The 17,987-nt window shown below is 31.0% G+C and overlaps 1 protein-coding gene and 1 pseudogene across 1 annotated transcript; both read left to right on the forward strand.

Annotated features, from left to right (window-relative positions):
• Nucleotides 1–8,365: 8,365 nt before the first annotated feature.
• Nucleotides 8,366–9,685, forward strand: LOC104748914 (YDG domain-containing protein At5g47160 pseudogene; annotated as a pseudogene).
• Nucleotides 9,686–11,624: 1,939 nt separating this feature from the next.
• LOC147927420 (uncharacterized) lies at nt 11,625–13,550 on the forward strand. The gene is made up of 2 exons (XM_087486730.1): nt 11,625–11,746; nt 12,352–13,550. The coding sequence occupies exon 2, from the start codon at nt 12,357–12,359 to the stop codon at nt 13,386–13,388; it is 1,032 nt and encodes a 343-aa protein (XP_087342856.1). The 5' UTR covers nt 11,625–11,746; nt 12,352–12,356; the 3' UTR covers nt 13,389–13,550.
• The last annotated feature ends 4,437 nt before the right edge of the window (nt 13,551–17,987 follow it).

Consider the following 17,987-nt stretch of genomic DNA (forward strand, 5'->3'; position numbering starts at 1 on the left):
CATTAAAACTAGGCTAAACAATTTTAAATGATTAATGTTAAAATTAAATCGATGATAGGCGGATGGAAATTCACTTCCCAACAATATAGTACACTTAATTTCTCATCAATTTTTTTAGATATATATAGACAATGATCCTTCCGGTGGTTCACGATGTTTTTAGAGACAAGGTGTTGTAACAATCTAGACTTTCACTTTGTTAAGCTGTTCTAATCCATGTTCGTATTTTCAGAATCTCCATAATTTTACACACAATAACGGTTCAAACTTCAAAGTTAAAAATTTCCATCTCCATCATTTTCGTATTTGTAACGTTCCGGGTCTAAATATGTAGGTAAGCCCGGTTTGTTTAAAGGAAAGAAGGCTCAATTTTTTGTTTAAATATCTTTGCCAGCCCGTTAAGACCCCTTAGTGAAAATCACTAATTGTTTAACAAAAGCCTTTAGTTAAAAAAAAAAACTTTAAACCTTAAACAAAAAGAAAAACTTAGGGGTTGTTATTGGAGAGATGATTTCTAAATCCATATGGAATTGTAAATTTTAGAAATCAAAACAGATGGATTTTGAAATAACATGTTTTATCCTTGGATTTCAATCATTCTATTTTACACTATCAAATCCATTCAAATCCATATAAAACATAATGTGGATTTTGAAATCCAAAAACAAATCATTAAATGAATAACAGGGGATTTTAAAAAGTATTTGTAAATCATAGAACCAATAACACATGATTTTGATAAGTATTTTAAAATCAATGATTGAATAACACATGATTTTGATGGATTTGGAATCCATCAAAATCATACATCCAATAACCCCCCCCCCCCCCCCCCTTAATCTATTAGTATCCTTATAAATAGATAGCTAATTCATTTAATTTTACTTTTAGTCACTAGATTAGGACCCGCGGTACACCGCGGGCAAATTATTTATAATTAAAAACATTTAAATTATAAGTTATACTTATTGATTAAATAATTATATAATAATTGTTAATTTTATAGTTTGAACTATACAATATTATAATATAATTTATTTTTTACATAATATTTATTTAATCAATTTAATTAGATATATTTATTCTCTGATACCAATAGTGTATGTTTTACCCGTGTAACACCGAATTAATGATATTTTCAGTTTATATAAATATCGACAAAACCCGTCCGGCTATATAACCCCGTCCCGAGATATTTTAACTCACACTATATCATCTTAATTTTTAATATTTATTGTTTAGTATTATAAATATTAGATTAAGTTGATATGTTATTTATTAAGATTGTAACCATTTACATTTTATAAGATTGGCTCTTTTTATAAAGTTTAAATATTTATAATACTTAGAATTCTTAAAACGGTTGAGTATTTCTCATATTTGAAGTTTCATAAAAGATTAAATATATTATTAATATTTTAAAGGTCTTCTAACTTTTTTAAAAGTTGAAATATTTACAATATTTAAACTTCTTATAATATTTGAAACTTCATAAACTTTTAAATATTATTAATATATTGTAAAGTTTAACTTTCTAAAAATATAAATATTTATAAGTATTATAAAATATAAATATTTATAATATTTAACTTTTAAAAAGTTTTAAATATTTATAATATTTACCTTTTAAAAAATATTTAAAATAAAGAACCGGAATAAACCATAAAAGTTTTTTAAGTTTGAATGTCTAATAAATTAAGCTTTCTACTCATTTGTGTTCTGAATCATTTTGGCCTCTTTTATAGTATGACTCTAAACTATTGCCTAATTTTTTAGGCGATGTGAAATATTGTACCCGTATTTTTTTATTCATCTATTGAGTAATATATGTCCGTTTTAATTTTTTTTTATTACATTATATGCAAGAAAAAATCAAAAATTTTATTAATTAAATGTATTATAGAATAACTCAAGATCATTTAAATAAAAAATTAAATAAAAATGAAAGAGAATCATATATTTATGTTTAAATGAGGTAGACATATTTCTTTATTTTTTTAAATCTTACCTATAATTAATTTTGAAATTTTTGGTAACTAATATTAATGCCAATGCATTAAATGCAAAAACTTTCCAAAAATTATTTTTGAGCAAAAGCTGCTGCCAAAATACTAGTATAGACTAGATTAGGACCCAAAATAATTTATAACTAAAATATTTATAACTAAAATATTTAAATTATAAGTTGTATTTGTTTGTTAAATACTCCCTCCGTTTCAAAATATAGGATGTTTTAACTAAAGCACACATATTAAGAAATCTTTACTTTTAACATGTTCAACCAATCAGAAACAATACTGCATAATATAAAATTCTAAAATAATCTAAAATTTACCTAGTAATTTAAAAGCATCCTATATTATGAAATAGAAAACTTCTCTAAAACATCTTATATTTTGAAACGGAGGGAGTATACTATAATTATATAATAATTGTTAAATAAACCATATAATACCACAATATAATTTATTTTTTACATAATATTTATTTAATCAATTTATTTAGATATGTATATTCTCTGATACAAACAGTGTTAACAAAATAATAAAACGATGTTTTATCCGTGTAACATCGAATTAATGATATTATTTAATTTATATAAATATCGATAAAACTCGTCCCGCTATATAACCCCATCCCGAGATATAATAACTCACACTATATCATCTTAATTTTTAATATTTATTGTGTATCTATGGTATAATATTTATCATATTTAACTTTTTATAAGTTTTAAATATTTTTCATATTTAACCTTTTAAAAATATTTAAAATAAAGAACCGGAATAAACCAAAGAAAAATTTTTAAAGTTTGAATGCCTGATAAATCAAGCTTTCTACTCATATATATTCAGAATCATTTTGGTCTCTTTTATAGTATGACTCTAAACCATTCTCCAATTTTTTTAGACGATGTGAGATATTGTACCCATATTCTTTTTATTCATTTATTGAGTAATATATGTCCGTTTTTAAAATCTATACTAGTATTTTTACAGCACTTTTGCTCAAAAATATGTTTATGGAAACATTTACCATTAAATGTTATTTAATGCTTATGTTCATATCCAAACAAGTTTATTTAACTCTCTCTACTATCCTTATAACTAAACAATTAAAATATTTTAAATATCCATATATATAATGTTGGGCAATTGACAAAAATAGCACTATTTTAAGTTTTTGTTCCAAAACTAGCACACACTATTAAAATCCAAGTTTAGCACAATTTTTATTAAAATAAAATAAATAAGACACTCACACAATTCGTTCTATCAATTTTTGGAACTCCGATGAAGTTTATGAGCTTTTGGAACTCCGGCGGAGCTTATGAGGAACTCCGACGAAGATGACAATGATGATTTCAAAATCCCTTCTTCCTCCCAGCTTTGGATTCGTAAACCTCTTTAACCTGCAAACATAAACATCTCTCACCACTCTACAAACAAGAAGCCCAGATTCAGTCGTTATCCGGGAAAAGAGAATGTGACTCTGCCTCCATCTCCGCCTCCTAGCTCCAACCCATCTACTGACTATGGTACGGATCTGCTTTGCTCGTCATCTGTTCTTGATTGTAGCGTAGTTTGTATCCTATCAAGTGTTGATTGCTCTATAAGAGATTTCACTACTTCAATTTGTTTTCTTGGGGAAGAGGCCCATGGTTTAGTTGATAAATTAGTAAATGATGTATGTTTTAAGGTGAATTGTGAGGGCTATTTATGCAATTCTATGGAGTCGAGTTCATCTTAGGTATGGGAAAACTCTGATTACAATTTAGTTTTAACCTAAAATTTGATAAGCTTGTATGTGTTTGATTGAATCTGGGCTTGGGATTGAAGAATATTTTTATTTTCTAGATTCTATTGCAGTTGGGTCTGAGGAAACTCTTGATTCTCTGTAACAGTGAAATGAAGTTTAAGGCATTTATGATTGAGAATGGTGGGAGTCTTTTAGAGAAGATGTTTCTTCCAACATTTGAAAAAATGGGGAAGACCTGTCATCTTCTTCTCACTAAAGAACACTAGGTCTTCCTTCATAACTTTCTCAATGATGATGGAGTGCTCAGCTTCACAAAGATGTTCTGTTTGAATGTTGTTTTCTGTACTAAGCAGTTAGAAACATTGTTAGTATTTGTACTGAGTTCAGTGGTGGGTTAGCTTCAAACAAATTGTAGATCACTAGTGAAAAATCAAATCTTAGGTGTTTCTTATTATGATTTAATTTTGTGTAGTAAATCGTTAGATGCTTCTACTATATAGTTGTTGATGTTCATATGATCGTGTATTGATGTGTTTCATAGTTACATTCGAAGATTAAGGAAGCATTGTTGAGAATTCATGAAGACTTTCTTGAAAATTATTCCATGATTTCAATTTTTATTGCAAGAAATGGGGTTGTAGATTTCTCTAAGCTATGTATTCTATCTCAGATGACAGAAGATGCAAGTATACTTTGGATATCTGCTGATGAAACTGTGTTCCTTTATTCAATTTTAATTTATATGTTGTTTAGACATATATGATGTTTATGTTAACACTTTGCTTTAACTATGATTGAACTTCATGAAAGATTGTATGAAATTTGGGAAGAATTCTATGAAATTCAGGAAGGATTGTACGAAATTCAGGAAGAACTCTATAAACTCAAAAAGGATTTCCTTGAACTTCATGATGACTTTCATAGAAAATTTAGATTTCCAAAAATAAGTTTTTTTTTTTTTGACACAACAACTAACTAGATTGGCTCATACAAGCCTATATGATCCAAACATCAGAATGTACATGTCATTACCCCTCACTAATGGAGTAATCTACAAATATTTGACACATTGAAGCAAAACACACAAAACTAGAGTTTTAGAAACACATTTGTTCAAATTTAGTAAAATTACAATAGTATTCAAGAAGGACACTTTGAAATTCAGGATGCTCTTCATAAAAGTAATGGAGTAATGATTGAAAACAATAAAGTGCATAAATTCATCATAGTTGAGTAACCAGTGATACATTAAGGCACCATATAAATAGAAGATTAAAAATTCATTTATTCTAATGTAGGAAGAATTTCATAATATTTAGGAAGGATTGCATAATGTTTAGGAATGCGTTCATGAATTTTAGGAAGCTATTCCTAAATATACCAAAATCTCAAAACGTGAATAACTAGAACCAGAAGATACAAGCAGATTCATATAACTTTCACGCCAAATACACAAAGCAATCAATTTTGAAACTAAGAAGCCACAAATTCCAATGAAACCCATCAAAAGGGAAATTATTGATGCTTGTGTACTCAAGACCATGTTTGTAATGACGAGTTCTCCTAAGCTCTTCACCGCAGCAATTGAAAGTCTCAATCTGAAAATCATGCTCCTCATTTTGTCTTTCTCCTGCGATTCCAATGGTGATTGCTCAACAAGCGAGCTTCCAATTGCTGCGTCAGCACTGTACGACTTCGAGAATCGTGATGATTTACATCAAAACCAATGACAACAACGAACTTTCTTACTTTTTACGACAACAACGACAAATCCAAAACTTCGGAATCCCTGAAGTTTTACCTCGTTTTCAATCACCTTCGTACATGCACCCATCTGCCGAAGATACTTGCCAGATCTGTGTCGAAATCTGCCGAAGAAGCTTTCGATGTAGAGATCTCTGTTGGGATTTGGGAAGCGGCTTCTCAACATCAACTAAAACGTGGGAGTCACATGCCTAGTCGTTTCTTGAGATCTCGATCTCACCATTGGAATAGAAGACTGAGCTAACAGCATCAAACCATCTCGTCTCTCTAATTCGCTGTTTAAAATCACCAACACCAAAAAGAACTACGAATCCGAATCTAATTGGTAATGGACTCGATGAATCTCTGCTTAAATCACTTCAATGGAGCTTCTATCGATTGATTTAATAGTTAATTGAAAAAAATGAAGATCTCAGATTGGAAGATTCATCACAAGCTTTTCACATGAGAAAGCTAAAAAGAACTGTGAGTTTGATTTTTTTTCTTCTCTTTTAATTTTTTTTTGTTATTTATTTTGAATACTTAATATTCACAAATGCTAGATTTGGAACAAATAAACTTGTGTGCTAACATTGGAAAAAAAACCTAAAGTAGTGCTATTTTAGGGTATTTCTCTATAATGTCTATAATTAATATAGATATTTAGAAGATTTATTCCATATTAAAAACATTTAGTCTCCTATCATCTGTTTTTGATTTTGAAATCTAAATGTAGTGAATCATCATATAATACATAAAGTTAATAAAAATATTTGTTTTTTCCTGCATATATTGTGATTTGAATTTTCTAAAACAAACATATATTACTAAATTAATATAAAAGTGTGTGTTCAACATACATATATAGTAAATTTACCGTATATAGTAAATTACAGAATTTTAAGAAGTCTATAATTTATAAATGATATATCTAAACTTAATAAAAAGTTTAAAATTATGAATATTTAAACATATTAAATTTTCAAAATAACATAAACAAGTTATATTACATGACGGGGTATAAGACATTGCATGATTGAAATGATAATACTAAAAAATAAAATATCATTAATATGATACTTTAATACGGGTTAAATATTTATTTTACTATTTTAAAAAGACCAATATAAAATATGTTGAATCAAACTGATTTAATTAAGAATGTATAAAAAAAAGTTTGTGCGGTATACCACAAATTATATACTAAATTACTAAATTAACCGAAGAGTACATTAGCAAAATTAGTATTAAAATAGTACATTAACAAAAAAATTATGTAAAAACTAATCCCGCGATATACCGCGGGTCATAATCTAGTTTTGTATTACATCATATGCAGGAAAATAATCACAAGTTTATTAACTAAATGTATTATAGAATAATTTAAGATAATTTAAATATAAATTCAAATAATTTTTTTTATAAAATGAAAGGGATATATTTATGTTTGAATGATGTAGAAAGATTTCCTTATTTTTCTAAATCTTACATATAATTAATTTTGAAGTTTTGGTAACTAATATTAAAGTCAAAACATTAAATGTAAAAACTTTCCAAAAAGTATTTTTTGAGAAAAAAACTGCTGCAAAAATACTAGTATAGATAAGTAAAAAACTATAAAGAATATCTAAAACCCTACCATCCACGCCCGAGCCCTAGCCACCGTCGTCAATTTGTTGTCTATGCCATAAGGAGAGAGACTTAGTATCCCAAAAGTCTAGACAAGATTCCATTGTGGTAAGCATTTAAAAATATCGGAGGCAAGACATGCTCATCCGCTGGAGTAGCATGGTAGAGTGTTACAGTTGTTCCCTTGTGTTATTGTTAGAGTTCAATATTTTTTTTTTTTTTGGTCAACAAAATAATTAGCTCAAACGAGCCAATTTGGTGGAAAATTATTTACATGTTTATTGGGTTTGATTAGTAACCATGTTTAAACGAGGCGGTTAAAAAATTATCAGCGGTTATAAAATAGGCGGTTAAAAAGAAAGCTGTTAAAGATAGCGGATAGAAAAGATGGTGTGGTAAAAGAGAGCGGTTGAGTATTTAGATTGATTGGTAGCATTATAGCGGTTAAATAGTACAAATTATATTAAATTATAAAAAATTGAAAATAAATTTAATTAAATAATTAAAATATGGAAGATAAAATATTTATATATATGTTAAAAAATTACCATGTTAAATCTATTGTAATGCACATGTAAAATTAAATTTTATAGACAGATTAAATATCTAATGTTATAATAATTAAAAAACAAATAATAAAATAACACAAAAGAGATTACTGTATAACCACCCAAAACAAACATACCATGTAGAGGAGAGTTTGCAATCACTCTTCCAACCACCTAAAATCCATTTTGATCGCTCATTATAACCACTGAATCTAACCACTCTTATGAACCGCTCTCTCCAAACGCTTTGTTGATTGGTGAATATAAGAGCGGTTTGTTTGCAAACGACCTTAATTAGTGTAACCAATCGAAGCCTTTTTGTTGATTGGTGAACATGAAAGCGGTTCGTTTGCAAATGACCTTAATTAGTGTAACCAATCGAAGCCTTTTTGTTGATTGGTGAACATGAGAGCGGTTCGTTTGCAAACGACCTTAATTAGTGTTACCAATCAAAGCCATTGTGTTTGCGTTGTTACACATGCCACTTTCTTGAAATTATTGTTAGATTTCAATATTTATATGATTCTTGTTACACATGTCATTTTTTTGGAATTATATATGTTTAAACATGAGCTGAAATTTTCATATTTTCTTGATTTCTTATGATTTATGTGTGGGATAATAGAGATTTGTTATAAGTGATTCATTTTTGTTTACCAAACAATTGATTTTGTGCACATTGTAGGATGATGATGATTCAAAGGATCTCCTCTTCTTACAAGCGATGAAAGGTCTCTTCGGTTAGAGATTTTCCACAATTTATTGTTAAAAATGAGAGAATTAAGATTGGTAGTGATGGAGTTGCTCTTATAAGTGAGACAAAAAAGAATTTAGATGGTCATGAAGATAGCAATCGTGTTGGTGTTAGTCATCACAATTACCATAGCCGTAAGGAAGATGAATCGTTTGATTTGATTATGAAGAAAGCTGGCTTCAATATAACAACTATTGGCAATGTTGGGAATGGAAAATTTTCTCTAGCTAAGAGGAAAATTTCTTTACTTTTTGAAAGTAAAGTGAAACATTTAAGAGCTGAGGAAAGTATTAAGCTAATGGCTTCTCAAAGCAAAAGAAGACTTCATTTTGGCAACTTTCACAAGGATCTTTTGGTAACCAGAATTGTGCCAAAATATAAATATTCCCCGGCAAAGAAGAAGTTGTGTAATGCAACTGCATTAAGACCAAGAGCTAATGATGTGCAGAAACATGGATACTCACCGGCGAAGAAGAATTTGAGTAATGCAGTTGCGGTTAGACTAAAAGTCGATGCTTATAAACCAACTCAACACAAAGACGAAAGACAGTTGAATAAACTTGGAGTCATTCCGACTATACAAAAAAACCAGATATTCAAAGATCTTAGCCCACGCGAGAAAGTTCACAAGGTGTTACGTCATTTCAAACTTGTGTTTGATGAGCTCGATTGTGACAATGCAATACGAAGAAGTGAATCCAAGACTGCCAAAATGATACATTACCAAACTTGTACTATTCTTAGTGAAATGGGGATGCAAGTGAACAGTCAAAAGATGATTGGACCAATCCCTGGAGTCGAGGTTGGAGATAAATTTCAATTCAAAGCAGAACTCAATGTAATCGGTCTTCTCTTCGACATCATGGGTGGGATTGATTGATTACATGAAGAAAGGAACCATGGAATTAGCTACTAGCATTGTTTCATCTGAAGGTAATGATTACGACGATAGATTCTTTAACGGTGTGATGTTCAATTGTGGTCAGGGAGGTAATGTAAAGAGCAGGGATCAGAAAGCAATCAAATATCAGAAGCTTGTTGGAGGAAATTTGGCTTTAGCTAATAACATTAAGGAAAAGACTCTGGTGCGAGTGATTCTAGACAAAAAGAGATTGGATCATAGAGGAAAGGATTATGTATATGATGGGTTATATATGGTTGACAAGTATTGGGAAGAGAAAAAACATCAGGTAACACTATTTTCAAGTTTAAGCTTAGCAGGATAGCTGGTCAACCTTCAGTAGACTTTTGAAATGTTAGTGTGATAAACTTTGTGTCTTTTGGTTTTTGGTAAGATTGTACTTCTTTAAAACATCAACATTGGTAGAAACTCTATGAGTCTCAAATATATTATTTTAATACTTTTGATATAGTTTAACATTTAATTCAAATTATAAGAAAAAAAGAAAACCAATCAGATCATGATATGTGTGAAAGAAGTTTCTAAAGAAATCTTCATGGGTTCATAAATGAGAACCGATTTTCATCTCTCTCTCCTTTTTTTTAATATTGTTGAGAAATTTACCGAGTGATTTCCATTGTGTATCACAAACCTGCGAGTTCGGATATTCGGGTCGGATTTTAGGTTTTTTGGTTATTTAATTTCTTTCGAATTGAACCGATTTTTTGGGTTTCTCTTGTTAAAATCAGTTGAAACCGGTTAAATCAGTTAAAACCGCTTTAATTTTGGTTTTATGCTATACTTTCAGTATAATTTTTGTTTAATCGAATTAATCGGATAATCGATCGATTAATCGGGTTAGATCGGGTCAGGTTAGGTAACCGTACATAAATCTCAATCTCTCTGAATTAAACCAAATGCCAAACCAGTTTGAACCGAAAATTAAAAAAAATTAGGGCGGATCAGATCTGGTACAACCAGTGCTTCTAGGGGTGTGTTGGATGTGCCAGTGCACTAGATCCCGCTAATTTAACCTTTTTTTCTTTGCATTTTAAGGTTCTAAAAATTAAGATAACTGTAAAATAGGGTCCAACTTTTGAAAAGCTTCAATATAGCACATAGTCCAATAATTATTTGAGTCGAGAGTCGAGGCCTGGGTACAACATTTCTTAAAAGTACCTTTTAAAAGTCTGGTATAGTACCTTTTAAAAGTTTTTTCGTAGTGACACACTGACACTTTTTACTACAAACACGTTTTTTGTTATATTTTTTTTTACTATACCACCATTTATAACTACAAACATACTTCTATTTTGATATTTTTAAAGGGGAAAAATGTCAAAAAAATCACGAATTTTCAAATTGTGGCCAAAATAATCATGAACTTCTAAAATGTCATTTAAATCACCAAGTTTTTGTTGACTTTTCAAAAAATAGGTAACTTTCGTTTGATTAAGCCATTTGGGGCACGATGTTAAATTTTCAGTTAAACGGTGATGACGGAGTTGACTTCCGTCAGAACATCCGTTAAGCCAAAACGACGTCGTTTTAATTAGAAGATTAAAACACAAAAGTTTTGCATCAAGCAAGAGTTTTGCATCAAGTTTTGCATCAAGCAAGAGTCGAACAGGCTACCTTTAAAACTAAAAACAAGCACTCTACCATTGAACCACAATCACATTTCAAAATATTATCAAACAGTATATATAAATCGATTAAAATAACAAAACTAAAAAAGGTTATATGTAGTGTATATATATATATATATATGTTATCATATCATTACTTTACATATATATATATATATATATATATTAACGTTTTAGAATATAATATATATATAAAATATAAAAAGCAAAAATTAATATAACTTTTTTCTTTACTATACAAATATTCTTTTATTAAATACTAAGTAAGATATATAACTGATAGCGTGCATTTATTTAAATTAGTATGTTTTATTTATCGGGATGAAGTGCATAAATTTTAAATACGGTTTTTTTTACATATATACCAAATAAAACATATTGATTGTAGATTTTATTTGGTATTTGTAAAATATTTAATTTTTACTCTTTATATTATATATATATATATAAGAGTAATGATATGATAACATATGTATATTATAAATATATTACATATTGTTAAAAACTGGATAATGATTATCCATTTACACTTATCCAATTATTATATATATCCATTAGTGATTGTTATCACTTAATCATTTGCTTCCTCCCCAAGTAGTTACCCCCTATATATATGTTAGTTCGGATCATTGTAATATAATAACAACAACAAAAAGCAACAAAGTTACTTTGGTCTCTCGTCTCCTCTCTTTAGTATTGTTATAATAATAGTTTTCCAACACGTTATCAGCATGAACCACTCCTGATCCGTCATCAATTCGAGGTAACATTTAAATTATGTTAAATTTATTTGAGTTTAATTTAAGTTTATATGCATATATTATTATATGTACTACTATAGAGTAAGACGTTATATTTTATATTTGATCATAATGGTAGGCTTTGCCTCCTTGATCATATATATATATATATATATTGATCATAATGGTAGGCTCTGCCTCCTTGATCATATATCTATCTTAATCATAATGGTAGGCTCTGCCTCCTCGATTATTTAGATCTATAATCTTGACCATAATGGTAGGCTCTGCCTCCTTGATCATATATCTAGCTTAATCATAATGGTAGGCTTTGCCTCCTCGATTATTTAGATCTATAATCTTGATCATAATGGTAGGCTCTGTCTCCTTGATCATATATTTAGATCTATATATTTAGATCAAATGGTAGGCTTTGCCTCCTTGATCTTATAAAAGGTTAATGCCTTTTTCTACAATCATATGGAAGGTTATGCCTCTTAAAAATGATTGTTTTATATTATGAATCTATTATAGATTATACCATTTTAAATTTCTTTTAACAAAAGCTTTTACAAAAGAAATTTTCATAAAAGTTTATATTTAACAAATTATATTGTTATTTATATAGTTATCATGTCAAACATGGCAAAACTTGAGATCGCTGCCCTTGATGTCTCTGGAAATAATTATATGACATGGGCATTAGATGCAAAAATGTATCTAAAAGGAAATGGGCTTCTTAAAACCCTTGATCCATCGGAAAATGGGTTAGAAGAGGAAAAAGCAAAAACCATGACGTTTTTGGGTCACCATCTCCAGGATAGTTTAAAAAATGAATACATCACGAGAGAAAATCCCGCAGATCTTTGGATCTCTCTCAAAGATAGGTTTGATCACAAAAAATATGTGATCCTACCAAAAGCCAAACATGAATGGCTAAATCTGCGGTTCCAGGATTACAAAACTGTAGGTGAATATAATTCCGCTATGTTCGGAATCACTTCCAGGATGATTCTCTGCGGAGAAAATGTTTCCGATTATGATATGATCGAGAAAACATTTCAAACTTTTCATCCTTCAAATGTAATCTTGCAGCAACAATATCGAGAAAGAAGATATACTCGATATTCTGAATTAATGCAAGTTCTTCATGTTGCTGAACAAAATAATGAACTCGTGATGATGAATCATCAAACTCGCCCAACTGGATCAGCTCAACTTTCAGAAGTGAATGTTGCTACATCCAGCCATAATAATTGGCAAGGACGAGGACGTGGACGCGGTCGAGGCCGTAATCGTGGTCGTGGAGGAAATCGTGGAGGAGGTCATGGACGAGGAAAAGGAAGGGGTTTCTCTCCTAATAACTTCAACGCAAGAAAACCCAACAAAAATCTCCAAATAAATGATGTTGGTCGCGTTTTGAAGAAACAAGATGAGAGTACTTGTTACAGATGCGGCATGAAAGGACATTGGTTCCAAACCTGTCGTATACCAAAACATTTGGCCGATCTGTATCAAGCATCTCAAAAGGCAAAAGAAAGGGATGTTGAGACCAACCTCATCTCTGATGAAGCTGGACCTTCCTTCCATGGCCTAAATGATGAAACCCATCTAGATATCGCAGATTTTCTCGTTGATCATGAAAACGGGAAATCATGCGAATAAGATCAATATGACATGATATGCTTTTAATAGTTTTATATGTACTTTATGTTTTTCATAAAAGTCTTTTTGAATAAATGGTTTTCTTGTAATATAACAAACCTTTGTAAGATTTTGTGTTATTTTTATTAATGCATATTTCTATAAATGCTTTATCTCAGAAAATGACAAATATTGAGATTGAGGATGGAGAAATGTGTCTAGCAGATAGTGCTAAAACCCACTCAATACTTAAAGATAAAAAATATTTCTCCTCTCTCAAAATAAAAGACTCCGCTGGAAGCGTGAGCACTATATGTGGCAATGCAAAGATCATTGTGGGCTTTGGGAAAGCCAATTTCTCAATGCCAAGGGGAACGAAATTTGAAATCGATGCATTATATTCCCCTAAGTCTCATAGAAACTTGATAAGTTTCAGAGATATCCGAAGAAATGGATATCATATAGAGACTCTAACTAAAAATGGCATTGAATATCTTTGCATCACATCTGAGAGGAAATATATATTGGAAGAATTGCCAATGTTATCCTCTGGATTATATTGCACAAAAATAAATATGATTGCATCTTATGTTACAGTAAACTCTAAGCTTACTAGTACATTTAAGATTTGGCATGAAAGACTTGGACATCCTGGTTCAGTCATGATGCGGAAAATTGTGCAAAATTCAAATGGTCATCCATTGAAAAACCAAAAGATTTTTCAATCTGGTGAGTTTTCATGTAAAGCATGTTCTCAAGGAAAACTCATAATTCGGCCATCGCCAACCAAAGTTGGGAATGAATCACCAATGTTCTTAGAGAGAATACATGGTGATATATGTGGACCTATCCATCCTTCATGTGGGCCATTTCGTTACTTCATGGTAATGATTGACGCATCTAGTAGATGGTCACATGTGTGTCTATTGACAACACGAAATACGGCATTCGCAAAATTCATTACCCAAATAATCAGATTGAAAGCTCAATTCTCTGATAATGCCATAAAGAAAGTCAGACTTGATAACGATGGTGAATTCACTTCACAATCTTTTAATGACTATTGTATGTCAATAGGAATCGATGTTGAGCATCCAGTTCCTCATGCTCATACACAAAATGACATGGCTGAATCTTTGATTAAACGGCTGCAACTCATTGCTAGACCGTTAATATTGAGAACAAAGCTCCCAATTTCTGTATGGGATCATGCTATATTGCATGCTGCAGCATTGGTCCAAATACGGCCAAGTGCATATAATAAACATTCCCCTTTACAATTAACATCTGGTCAAGAGCCAAATGTATCTCATCTCCGTATTTTTGGTTGTGCGGTTTATGTTCCTATTGCCCCACCGCAAAGAACAAAAATGGGGCCTCAACGGAGATTGGGTATATACATCGGTTATGCATCACCGAGTATAATTCGATATCTTGAACCGTAAACTGGTGATATGTTTACATCACGTTTTGCTGATTGCCATTTTAATGAAGATGAATTTCCATCGTTAGGGGGAGGAATTAAACAAGTTCCAAAAGATATTACATGGTCTACACCATCTTTGATATATCTTGACCCCCTACATATCAACGTGAGCTGGAAGTTCAGAAAATTGTACATTTACAAAATTTGGCAAATCAATTACCTGATGCGTTCATAGATACAAAAAGGGTGACAAAATCATATATCCCCGCTGCAAATGCACCATCAAGAGTTGAAATTCCTAGAGAGGAATTTGATGGAAGCAAAGCCAATGAACCTAAGGTTCAACTAAAACGGGGGAGGCCAATCGGCTCTAAAAATAAAAATCCCCGAAAGAAAAAGAAAATGGGAGATGAAAATGAAAAGGTTCAAGAAGAACCAAATAAAGAGAAAAGTCCTCGGGACGATACAGAAAAATATGAGATTTCTATAAACTATACCCAAGATAGAATTTTATGGGATAGAGATGAAATCAATGATGATAATGGAATATTCTCTTTTTCTGTATCTAAAGAGTTTGATCATGAAAAAGATGATCCAGATCCAAGGTTAGTATCAGAATGTCAACATAGGCCTGATTGGGAAAAATGGAAAAATGCTATGCAAATTGAGTTGCTCTCCCTCAATAAAAGAAATGTCTTTGGACCTCTTGTCACTACATCTAAAGAAGTAAAGCCTGTTGGATGCAAGTGGGTTTTCGTGCGAAAAAGAAATGAGAAAGATGAAATCACACGATATAAAGCCCGACTTGTTGCACAAGGTTTTTCTCAAAGACCTGGAGTTGATTATGAGGAAACATACTCTCCGGTCATGGATGCAATTACATTCAATGAGCCTAACGGCTTCTCATAATTTAGAAATGTACCTTATGGATGTTGTGACTGCATATTTATATGGATCATTGGATAATGATATATATATATATATATATATATGAAAATCCCAGAAGGATTTAAGATTCCTGAGGCATTAGGCTCAAAGTCTAATAAAATTTGTGCGATCAAATTACAACGATCACTTTACGGATTAAAACAATCCGGGCGCATGTGGTATAATCGCTTAAGCGAATACCTATTGAAGAAAGGGTATGTTAATAATGAAATATGCCCTTGCATTTTTATAAAAAAATCTCCATCGGGATTTGTGATCATTGCTGTATACGTTGATGATCTAAATATAATTGGAACTCGAAAGGAGATTGATGATGCAAGAACTCATATGAAAGAAGAGTTCGAAATGAAAGATCTTGGAAAAACAAAATTTTGTCTTGGGCTCCAAATAGAGCATCTCCAAGATGGAATATTTGTGCATCAATCAAATTATACGAAAAGAATCCTCAAGCGCTTTTATATGGATAAAGTGAATCCTTTGAGTACTCCAATGGTCAATAGATCTCTGAATGTTGATAGTGATCCATTCAGACCTTGTGAAGATAACGAAGAAATACTTGGTCCCGAAGTACCTTATATGAGTGCTATCGGTGGACTCATGTATCTTGCAAATTGCACAAGACCGGATATTGCATTCGCTACTAATCTACTTGCAAGATACAACTCATCCCCTACCCGTAGGCATTGGAATGGGATAAAACATATATTTCGTTATCTTGAAGGTACAATTGACATGGGATTACTGTATCATAGAAACTTTGCATTTGGTCTAGTTGGTTTTGCAGATGCAGGATATTTATCGGATCCGCATAAATCTCGTTCTCAAACTGGATACGTTTTCACAATTGGAGGAACTGCAATCTCGTGGCGTTCACAAAAACAGACATTGGTCGCCACTTCCTCAAATTATGTAGAAATAATTGCGCTTCATGAAGCATCCAGAGAATGTGTATGGCTCAGATCAATGACTAGTCACATACAAAAATCGAGTGGAATAGTCATCAGTAAAGAGCCAACAACGTTATTCGAAGATAATGCTGCATGCATCGCCCAAATCAAAGAAGGTTATATCAAGAGCGACAGAACTAAGCATATACCTCCAAGATTTTTCTCCTACACTCAGGAGCTCGAGAAAAAGAAGGAAGTTGATGTCCAACATATATGCTCAAGCGAAAATGCAGCAGACTTATTTACAAAGGCACTTCCTACTTCAACATTCAGAAAGCATATTCATAATATTGGAATGCGTCATCTACGAGATTTATAAAGAAAAGATTGACATAATCTTTTCCAGGGGGAGATTACATTACTGTACTCTTTTTCCCTTATCATGGTTTTTATCCCAATGGGTTTTTCTATGATAAGGTTTTTAACGAGGCAGTATGTAATCATGGATAATCAAGGGGGAGTGTTAAAAACTGGATAATGATTATCCATTTACACTTATCCAATTATTATATATATCCATTAGTGATTGTTATCACTTAATCATTTGCTTCCTCCCCAAGTAGTTACCCCCTATATATATGTTAGTTCGGATCATTGTAATATAATAACAACAACAAAAAGCAACAAAGTTACTTTGGTCTCTCGTCTCCTCTCTTTAGTATTGTTATAATAATAGTTTTCCAACACATATAACAGTTTTTTAGTTTTGTTATTTTTAATCGATTGTTTACATATATATATATATAGATCTTTGTTTGTTATTACCGAAATATTATTATGGCTCAGTGGTAGAGTGTGGGTAATGAGCCTTCAAAGGTAGGGTGTTCGATTCCCACTCGACCCAAAGATTTTTTTGTTTTAATCTTCTAATTAAAACGAGGTTGTTTTGACATAACAGAGATTCTGACAGAAGTTAACTCCATCATCGCTGTTTAACTGAAAATTTAACGTCGTGCCTCAAATGGCTTAGTCAACAAAAGTTACCTATTTTTAAAAAAAGTCAACAAAAACTCGGTGATTTAATTGACATTTTTGAAGTTCATGATTTTTTTGGCCACAATTTGAAAGTTCGTGATTTTTTTGACATTTTGGCCATTTATCCACTCTTTTATGATATCTTAACCTTTCTTCATTTCTCTCTATCTACAAAATTAATGTTTGAGACAAAAGTTCACAACTCATTTACTTTACCAAATTAAACTAATTTTAGGATTTATTGGTATCACTAATTTTTTTTTTTATTGTTTTCTTATGTTACTCTTTAAAAATATCAAAATAGATCTTAAAATATATAAAAAA

Source organism: Camelina sativa, chromosome 15, assembly GCF_030686135.1.
Source record: "Camelina sativa cultivar CO46 ecotype springtype chromosome 15, ASM3068613v1".
NCBI classification, from domain to species: Eukaryota; Viridiplantae; Streptophyta; class Magnoliopsida; order Brassicales; family Brassicaceae; genus Camelina; species Camelina sativa.

Coding starts and splice junctions, on each gene's coding strand:
- LOC147927420 (XM_087486730.1), top strand. CDS start 12,357: ATGTCAAACATGGCAAAACTTGAGATCGCTGCCCTTGATGTCTCTGGA.